Source organism: Passer montanus, unplaced genomic scaffold, assembly GCF_014805655.1.
Source record: "Passer montanus isolate IOZ18808 unplaced genomic scaffold, ASM1480565v1 scaffold7, whole genome shotgun sequence".
Classification (NCBI taxonomy): Eukaryota; Metazoa; Chordata; class Aves; order Passeriformes; family Passeridae; genus Passer; species Passer montanus.
Window position 1 is genome coordinate 13053381 of NW_024372147.1, and position 10511 is coordinate 13063891.

Below are 10511 nucleotides of genomic sequence, written 5' to 3' on the forward strand. Positions count from 1 at the left end.
TGACACACAGAGTAATTTTTTAGAGTAGAGCTCGACTCTGACAAGTTTTCTTTAAAACCAATGATAATCTCTATCTCAAGACTTGTAGAAATCTTTAATTTTTCTCAGCATATTTCCATTAAATTAACTAAGTACATAAAAAACTTCTACCTCTGACCTTTCACTATTGTAGTGCTAGATAAAGGACTGGATTACAGTCAAAAGGCATTTTGACAAATGGTAATTTGCAAAGGTAATTTTTATACTACCAAATAAAGAAGTTAATAAAAGTTTTGAAATAGTAGATAAGCATATTTTTGCATGACATAAAACTAGAATGGTCTAAACAGTTGAAGGTTTTTTTAAGCAAGGTGATGTCTTTTATTTTAGTCTTATTGATAGTAATTATATTTCATCAAAAACCTTGAAGTATTCCTAATTGATATTTTTAAAATTTCACTTAGTTTACTTACAATATTTAAAGACTGAATATTGCTATTTGCCTTAGAAACCTGGGAATAGTACCAGATGTCTATTAATCTGTGGTGTACACAGCTACCCCTTTAAGTATTATCTTTCTGAATGAGAAAAGTAAACAGCTCCTAAACTGCACTAAAAAAGTGATGTTCTTCAAAGACAGTATTTGTGCAGGAGCCTATTCTAAGTGGAATTCTTTCCACTAGCTCATATAGGGACAGACTCTACATTTCTACTACCCGCACGCATATTTTTTTAAAAAAATTCTTCTTTCTTTTTCATTTTTTTCCTTTTTACTGTTCTGTTCTTTTTCATCCCACTTTTCCCCCAATAATTCCCAAGACTAAATTAAGTGGAAGAAACAATACTTGGTTCTCCTAAAATGAAGACAGGCCATCCAGATAAACTGACTGTTTCTTTGTCTTACAAAGACACCATGTTTGCCAAGTCTGTAGTGAAACATAGTGATAGAATATATTTTCCTTCTCCCTCTGGGTCTCATTAGTATCTGCAATTAGTTAAAATAGAAGACTCTAGCATGGCCATATTTAGAGAGATTTCTAATTTCTCAGCAGTTTGAGAATTCTCCACCCTGTTTCCCCAAAACCTTAGTTATGCCAAATTAGCACCTCACAAAAAAAAATCTGTCTACTTTATCTTTAGTAGTATTGCCCATCTTGTTGTGTTTAAGCATGTTTTCCCTCGATGTGTTATTTCAAAACCTTTTGATTGCCAAAGCCGTATGGAATGCAAGTAAGCAAGACAATGACTCTCCTCCGTTGTTTTTGGATGTCATCATGTCTACCACTTGACTGTTTTGTTTGAGTAATTTAGGGACAGTGATGCTACTGAAAGTCTTTGTGGATGTGGCACAATAGATTAACTGAGTCTTCTGCGAGAAACATGTCAAAAAGAAAAAAAAAGGCAAAAATTCTTCATTCTCTTTCAAAACCAGCTGATACAGGTTTGCACAGCCTTCTGCATGTTCTCAAAAGTCTGTTCTGTGGGAATATGAACTTGTTCCTATCTCTGAGCTGGCTGGAGATCTCCTTTGTATGGTAGGAGCAGGAGAGAATTTGTGGAAGGATCTTTCTATTTCCCATCTACACAGGCAGTGTAACAAGTAGTGGCACTGACAGAGCCCTGAGCAATCCAGGCACTGTCTGGCTCCTATAATGGTACTTCAAATTTAGGCATAATCTTTCCTATTAAAATGCACAGACTAATGCTTGTCACCCCAAAAATAAAAACAGTTAAGCCAAAGGCAGAAAACCGCATAAAATAATCCAGAGAAGAAAATTACAAAGCTTTAGGGAAAAACACCTAACAAACACTAACTTCTAATTTTCTGGAAAGTGCTTTACTCCACTAAGCTCCAATTCACCTCCTCAAGTGCAGCAGACCAGAGGTGACAGATATTGCAAAACAAAATGCAGCAACTTTGCGTAGCCTTATGCTTAGTGTTTCACTGCCAGAGGTGTGTCCTCTGGACTGCACCTTCTAATAAGTACCTTGTGCCAACTCTAGTGCTAGTGAGAGCTCTCAGCACTGAGTCTGGTCATGAGCCAAGTGAGAATCTATCCCCACTCCTCCAAAGAGTCACATTTGTGTGCTCAGTCAGTGCACAGAGTAGTCAGGGTGGTACCAAAGCTGCCATCTGTGAGATGGTGGGTCTGAATGACAGATGAGGGGGCAAAGTGCATTGAGAAAAAAGAGAGTGGAGCAGCTGCTAGGTAAGCTGAGCTGCCCAAAGTGTGATGGCCTTGGTGCTCAGGGTGCCCAAATGGCACCTGGTGGTGCTGGTCACAATGTGTTGTCCTTCTGATGGGACAAATCTCCTCTGTATCTGGCAGTGATTTTGGCCCATAGCCATTAGGCTGTGAGGTACTTTAAAGAAGTTTTGCCTTCATATGTCTGTAGTGTGTGGAGACTCTGACTTCCTTCCAAACTGAAGCCCTCAACTGAAGATTGCTTGGGCCAGAGGAGGCTGTGTGTTTGGGAAGTCTTTGCTGCTTGGTCAGGGCTTTCATAGCTCTTTATTGAAGCAGGGCCTGTGACACACTGTTCCACCCAGCTAAGTGCTGGAAACACCAAGCTGCATGGTCTCCCTTTTACTGTCGCCTTGTGGGCCATTATTTACCTGATGTGAAGTGGAGCAGATTCAGCTAGAGAGGTGCAAGAGACCCTCTTCAAGCTGCATTAGAACAGTTAGAGCAGTACTGATTTGCGCACTGAAATCTTATTGAACAGATAGAGCATTTGCCAGGGAGATTCAATTCTGACTCCTGATTCAGAGACGAGACTCCTTTTTCTTCTGCTTGAGTTTGGTGTGGAAAATCTATTTCATAAGATGTCTTCAAAAATGTCTAGTTGAATAGGTCCTGCAGGTGAGGCAAATGGGATGGAAAATGAGATCTTTGTCAGGTCTGAGGCTGTGACAAAGTCCAGTCTCAGCAGAGTTAGTCCTCAGCCTCTGGATTTCTGTAGGTGGCAAGAAGCTGCTGAGCCTGCCATGCAAGGCTGAGCATCTGGATCCCATCTGCATGGTCATGCAAGTATGAATTCCTTCAGCAAAGAAATTTATTTACAGTGTCCTGCATTTTGGAAAATTCAGTCATCACCAGATTTTAAATCCTTTTAATGGGTCTAAATCAATTTGCATGTTGAAAACAAAGCATAGTTATGTTTTTGCAACTTGTCACCTCACTGAACAGTGAGGTTTCCTGTGGTTCCTGGAAGCTTCTTGTCCTGTTGTTGCTGTGCAGAAGGGCTATGCAAATTCCCTAGAGCCAAAGCAAAGCAGCTATTCTTCTCAGTGAGTGCCAGGATTGTGCCTGCTGCATTGTGTGCAGTCCAGAACAGCAAACATCTATCACATTAAACTCCCAGGGCTCAGCTGTGCCTTAAAGACATGGTTTAGCTTTTAACAGAGCTGATCAGCACACAGTGTTCTCTGACTGTCATTCCTAAAGAACAAAATGACAGATGGGCTTATGATACGTTCGTCTGGAGGTAGAGAATGAGAGGAGCAAGTTGGTTACTAATTACCTTCCCACCACTGAAAGGAGAAATGTCCCCATGCTTGACACAACTCACATGGATGTGTCAAAATTAATGAACAATTTCACCCTCAGCTGTCCCAGAGTGAGCTTCACACCATTGTGTCCCATGTGGCCCTGAGATCTTAATGCAGCTATTTGCATTCATCAGGGCAGCACAGACACAATGTGAGAGTTCAAGAGTTTTGAAATGCATCTCTGTCATCAAGACGCTTTGCAGCAGGAGTGCTGCTGACTAACAGCCATGGGTCATACCAGGGCACTGTTGCTGTTGATCCTTTTCATTACACTTTTTTTCTTTCAGGTCTTTGCATCTGATTATCAATAAAATATTTTTTCTTTCAGATCTGTTATTCAGATTACTGTTTCTAAATTGGTATGACTGCTCTTATGTAAAAAAAAAATATTCCTTATAGTTTCAGAAGTAATACATAAAACTGCAATTCCGTCTGATTATTGTTGGTTTTATTTGTTATTTAAGTTTTGGGATGAGTTTAGACACATGAGAAATCCCATTCAGCTGTGCAAAAAGACACAGTAATCTTAGAACATAAACTACTCCTGGGGATGAGCTAAAATGTCAGGATTATGTCCCTAATGGCTGTATGTACCAGACAAATCATCTTGATTTTAAATAATATTTAAAATTGGTTACAGTGAAGTGCTGATAAGATCCTTTGTATTAATAGTCTTTAAGAGTTGCTACTCACATATTTCCTTTGATTATTTTATAATTACTTCTTTAATACTTATGTTCCTTGACAGGTCTATTATTCTAACAATCCAATAAGTAGATACATTATATACTGCAGAATAAATTACTACTTAATCCTGTACCTAAAAAGAATTGGGTTTGGAAATTTGATCAATGAGATTTATCAACTCGGACTCCAGAATTCTTCACTAGCTCTTGTTATACTGAAAGATGATTATGGAGGAAAATCCTAAAGCAGTGCATTGCTTGACTAGGCATGAAAATAGGAGGGCTCATTTGCAGGGCTGCATTGGAAAATAAAATTAGAACAATGAAGAATAGCTATCTGGCAATGGAAACAGAGGCTGACATTTTAGGGATTATAGCTGCTTCTAATATTTAGGTAAGTGCTCTAGGCCATTTTTCTCTAATTGAAAGCTGATGCAAAACCAGTGTAAGTGATGCAGTCAGTATATTAAGTATTCTATTAGTTTAATTTTTGACACTGCCTTGACAGAGATAAGGTGGGAGACCCTTAATGACAGTAATTTGTTTTCTGTTTGTACAAATATGGTGGGTCTTTATTGTCAATCTAATCAGTAGCAGGGGCTTAGATCTTAATGTGAGGCTTATTCTGAATGTTAAATTTGAAGGAATTAATTTCAGAAAGTTGATGAGCACTCAAGTGCTGCTCACAGGCTATCTGAGTTCCAAAAAAATCTGTTTTAATCTGAACCTTTTTAGTTTTGAAAATTAACAACCCCCTTCAAAACAGATTTCACCACCTACTTTTGTTACTTTTGGCCCTTTTAATTTATTTTTTGGCTGATTTGTTTTTCCTCTTTCTCCTCCAGCTTCTTGGTGGCCTCCCAATATCCAAAGCCCAAACTATCATTGCTGTGGCAAAGGGTGGGATGCACCTTCTCCGCAGCACTCAGATATTTTCCTCATGGCTCTCCGTGTGAAGTCAACCTTCCCTCTTTCTTTCTTGAGAGCTGTGTACTCGTAGGCCTTCAGCTTGCTGTAATAGTCTGAGAATTTATTGTAGAGGATGGAGATGGGCATGCCATTCAGGATTATTCCAAAAGCGATGCAGAGGAAAGCAAACAGGCGTCCAAGGTGAGTTTCTGGACACATATCTCCATATCCCACTGTAGAGATGCTGACCTACAGGCAAACCAACATGCAGCTTATTAGCTGAGCAGAAATACATAGACAAATACGTTCATTGATCGGGGACAGTGTTAAAGTTAGCTCTTTTTAAATTTGCATTGTAAGTCTAAAAAGCAGTCTGTGCTATTTTTTGGTGGTTTTTTTGTTTGTTTGTTTGTTTGGGGTTTTTTTGTGTGGTTTTTTTTTTGTTTTTTGTTTTTTGGGGTTTTTTTTGGTTTTTTTTTTTGTTTTTTTGGTCTCTGTGTGTAAATGTGTCTCCTAGCTTTTTTATGCAAAATATCCCTAATTTAAAAAAAACCCAAACCCTCTCATGAAGTAAAGAAAGACAGTGGTTTAACACCATTCAGGAGGATTTTTAGATTTTTGCCCTGCAGATGGAATTCCCAGACAATTTCCATACCACAAGGTGAGTTTGCTTAGCTGTAGGGGGAGGATTGATGTGGCTCCCTAACCATGCAAATCCACGGATAGCTGCAATCCTGCTCCCTCATCATGTCACTTGGAACAGATGTCCTGTTTCTAAATCCACTGTGCTGATAAAACCCAGTATTTGGGACTTATTCTGTGGATTGTATTTTGAGTTTTACCTTTGTTTTTCATATATATTTTAGGAAGTAATGAAAAACACACAAAACCCTTCTATTAATTATGAAATAAATTTTCCTATTTGCATTAGAGGAAGAGATGATCCAGGACTTCAAAGTTTCTAGATAAAATCCCCTTTAATGATTACATACCTACAAAGAATTTTGGCCTGGAAGGTTTTTCTTGTGGTGTATGATTGCAATATGTATAATTATAATGTTAAATAAGTACATAGGTGGGTAATTTTTGCCGAATTTCCTTTTGAAGCAGGATTTTGGGGTCGTTAAAAATGTTTCAGCTTTGGTTGTTAGATTGGTTTTGGGGTTTTTATTTGAGAGTGATGGTTTTTAGTGTATTTATTTTATATGATTCTGAACACTTTGCCAGGTCACGGTGTACATACCTTTAAATTTTTCTTCTCAGCCAATATAATTTTCTTCTCTAGCCTGTGGATATATGAGGGAACTGTTTTATGGGTCCAGTGCTACACCAAGTACTGAAATACTTCCATTATAAAATTCAGATAAAAAATTAATGGATATTTGATTATTGAGATGCTACATTTGAAAAATGTACTCTCAAACAGTCAGCTTAAGATAACTCCTAATTTATTTAATTTCACTGCATACATTTTGATATTTTGTATTTTTTACACCGAGTACTTCTTTCCTGGCAGGTAAAACTTGCATGTTGCTATCACCTCTCACTTTCTAGTCTGTGCAAGAGATCTTTTTCAGTCAGTGAATTTTATTTAATTTTTTTCACAGTGTCTCAACACACTGTGTATATCTTTTAAAGAGTAACCTAGAATTCTGACAAAAATAAGCCACAGAGAGTAAGACTTTCACTGTAATGCCCTTGTGGTTTTAACACTAAAATTAGTCTTCAGAAGGTCACTGTGTAGAGTTTTCTGTCTTCCAAAATGGTAAATAGACTGGTATTTTAAATGAAGAAAACACTAGAGTATATGAGGCAGCACTGGTGAGCACATTTTTAGGATGCACCTGGTGCTTCCTATGGAATAAAAAGGATTAGTGATTTGGTTTAATGGAAATTAAGTCACTGGATTTGAATGATAATACAGGATAAATATCTCCAAAAATAAATACTGAGATGAAGGCAAGATGTTTATCTCTACCAGCCAGGACAAAAACGTTATCCTGTGATAAGGTTCTGCACCATTGGCATAGTCTTATACATTGCCTGTAACAGTTTAGGAGGGATGCTTCTTCTCCTGCATGTGTGAGTTGGTGAATGCTGTTGCATTTTTATAAAAATGGAATGATATAGATATTTTAATTTACAGTCTTAAAGAATGAATAGACTTTAAAGTGTTTTATGCTTTGGAATTGCAATGTGCCAGATACAGCTCCTGTTTTGAAGGCATTTGCTCACGTAAATAGACCTTTTTCACATAGCCATATAAGTTTGTTAGGAATATCTTAATTATTATGCTAACACCAGTTTGCAAAAATGAGCGCTAAAGATTTTGCATATAGCCTGCATGTTCAGAAGACAAGGTATTTTAGCAATGTATGAATCAGTGTTTTCATAGCCTTTGTATATCACTTACAGATGATCTATGAAGGTCACATTACAGGACCCTTTCCTTTATTCGCTGTTTTTTCCATCCTTCCATGGCCCAGCTTAAAGGACATTCAGCAAGGTTACACATATGCATGTACGCATATAAATGTGGGCATCTATGCTTGTCTGTAAGGCTTTTTTTCCTGCCACGTGCTGAATCACTGCAAATGTGTGGTAAACCACCACATCTCATTGTCCATGGCTGAACCAGAAGTGCAGACCTTGGGCTCCAGGATGGCTGGCCAGGAGAAGTGACCTTGAATGGGTTGGGATTACTGTCTGGTGGGCCTCATATACATCTTGGGACAACCAGCATGAGATGTTCTAACTCCTATCCAGTCTATTTGCGTGAGCTTCTTTCTCCAGGGAAGTGACTGGGACAGAACCAGACCCATAGCCATGCCCAGGGGTCAGAAGTGCTCCCAAGGCCCCACATAAAAATAGACTATGCAGGCTGGCATCAGCTGCTGCAAAACAAAATGCATATGACAATAATCTAGGATAAACCTCAGGGTTATGGATGGCCAAGATGTGGGTCCTGTGCCTTCCCTCAGCATCGACAATGTCTAGCTACCCCCTGGTGTCATCTAGGGTGCTATAAATACAGACATCTTCTGCAGCATAGCAGAAAACAATCTCTTGTGTAAAATAACTGTTGGTCCTAATGGATTTTAACAGCCAGAGTCCTGGGACAGCTTTCACTCTTAAAGTGTGAGTGGTCTGACTGTAGTTAATAAACTATGTCTCATCATCTTGTAGTTTTATGGGTCACAGAAAGTCTGTGCATAGAATAAGAACAAAACCCCTGTAACTGGATAGCTGAATTTATTCCTCTGTTGTTTTGACAACACTGACAATGGCACTAAATTGGGAAATGCTTTTTTCCCCCTGTCTTTGCCCACTTCTTTTTTAAGAGTGAAAATACTGTCTGCATTTGGAGATATGGGAATTGCAAGACTGCCTGCCTGATAAAGCCTTGATTTAAGCTTAGAGAGAGGTGAATGAGTGCGTGTGTGTGTGCGTGTGTGTGTGCGCACGCAGGCATGCATATGTACTGTAAGCTCAGAATTCAGAGCAGATGTTCACTGATCTGAGCCTGTTGTTTTCAAGACTGTCAGCAGCTCCAGCTGGGAGGTGAGGGGAAGGGGAGGGGAAGGAAGGGAGGGCCTCTGGCTACCCAGCAAGGTAAGATGTGTTTACTTACGGCAGCCCACCACCAAGCATGGGGAATGCTGGTGAAGTTGGTACTGGAGACATCGTGCTCCACTGTGTAGACCATGGCAGAGAAGGCAAAGATGCCCATAGCAATGAAGAGCAAAAGGCAGCCCACCTGCTGGTAGCACTGGCGCAAGGTAAAGCCGAAGGCACGCAGCCCTGTGGAGTGGCGGGCCAGCTTGAGGATGCGGAAGATGCGCATGAGGCGCATGATGCGAAGCACTTGTCCTACCTTGCTCACCCGTCCCACCTTCTCAATATCGTGCTCGTGTTGGGAGCCCCGACCCCGGGGCTGGTCATCATCAGTAAAGCATTCAAGCAGTAGCTGCAGATAGAGGGGCAGGATGGCAATGAGGTCTACTGCATTGAGGGCACTGCTGGCAAAGCGGCGCAGGTCTGGGGTAGAGACCAAGCGCAGCAGGTACTCCAGTGTGAAGAATGCAATGCACAAGGTCTCCACATGCTCCAAGACAGGCCGACTATCCCCACTCTTCCAATCTACCTGCTGCATCTCCTCTACTGTGTTGAGTGCCAGAGCCACCACGGAGATGAGCACAAAGAAGCTGGAGGCCACTGCCATCACTTTGGCGGTGACAGAGGAGAAGGGCTTCTCCATGAGGTTCCAGAGGCGCCAGCGCTGGGGGCCATAGTAGCGCATGTGGTGGAAAAGCTGCTCATTCTCCTCAGCCTCTGCCTGGGAGCGCAGCTCCCGCTGGACCTTCAGCTGCTCACTCAGCTCGTCCCGGCGCTCCTCGAAGCAGATGCGGCAGCAGCGGGGTGTGTATTTGAGACGCACGCCCCAGTAGCTCAGCTCCTCCAGGAAGCTACGGGGGCACAGCTCGTCCCTCACCCGCAGCACTCCCGAGGCATAGAAATTGTACACCAGCTGGAAGACGGCTGGGTCCCGGTCAAAGAAATACTCATCAACCTGGGCAGCGTAGTCATCGCACAGGCCCAGCTGGCAGCGGCGGTCAGTGGAGGTAGCCAGGCGGCCCAGGCGGGTCTTGGGGTAGATGGCCACTGCCTGGTAGGTGAGGCGGTAACTTTGGCCACCAACATTGATGTTCAGTATGGATGGAGCAGATGATGTGGCCGGGGATCTAGAGGAAAGAGCAGGAGAACAAGGAATAAATGATGACGCCTTGCTTTCTCCCTTAAATGCATCTTCATGTTGCCATTTTCCTTGTTCTTTCTCTTCATCTTCCTCATCTTCATCATCCACATAATAGTTGTAATTCCCCTCAGGTCCTGGTTGCAGTAGGGACTGCGTGTTCAAGGGAGCGGTGGCAGAGGAACCACTCTGCGTGTCTACATGAATGACTTCCTTCTCCTTCCCCTTGCTGGGCTGCAGGAGGATGTTTGGTGTTTCCATCTCTCTGCCTTTATGCTTTAGGAAAAGAAACTCTTGCTGACTGTTAAATTGCAGCATAATATTACTCCTTACTCTTCTCCCCTCTTTGCATTCACCCGATCAAGCAGTTAACACCAGTCCTTCTCAACACTGCAAAAGCTGGCAACCTGGTTTTCTTCTCTCTTTATCTCAGAAGTATTATGCACAGCAGTGGTTCTGCATATTTCTCCCTGCCAGCCACCACTGCAGTTGTTGTGAAAGCTCAGTGTGGGATATAGACACATGAAGACTGCTGTTGACCGTTTTAATCTTGCTGACAGCAAAGATCTGAGTGCTTAGAGGAGGGGATTTAAGCGCTATTATCCTGTTCAAACCTCGTTTCCCTTAGACT

General features: G+C 41.3%; 1 protein-coding gene across 1 annotated transcript; it reads right to left on the bottom strand.

Annotated features, from left to right (window-relative positions):
* Positions 1–5016: 5016 nt before the first annotated feature.
* Positions 5017–10198, bottom strand: KCNV2 (potassium voltage-gated channel modifier subfamily V member 2). The gene is made up of 2 exons (XM_039729882.1): positions 8759–10198; positions 5017–5376 (listed from the first exon to the last, which is right to left on the bottom strand). Exons 1-2 carry the CDS (start codon positions 10196–10198, stop codon positions 5101–5103), a joined length of 1716 nt encoding a protein of 571 aa, XP_039585816.1. The 3' UTR covers positions 5017–5100.
* Positions 10199–10511: the final 313 nt, after the last annotated feature.

Bases quoted from the DNA above. Each gene is read 5' to 3' on its own strand.
- KCNV2 (XM_039729882.1), bottom strand. From the start codon at position 10,198: ATGCTGCAATTTAACAGTCAGCAAGAGTTTCTTTTCCTAAAGCATAAA. The intron at 5,377-8,758 runs GTAAGTAAACAC...GTTTGCCTGTAG, and splicing joins ATGCTTGGTGGTGGGCTGCC to GTCAGCATCTCTACAGTGGG.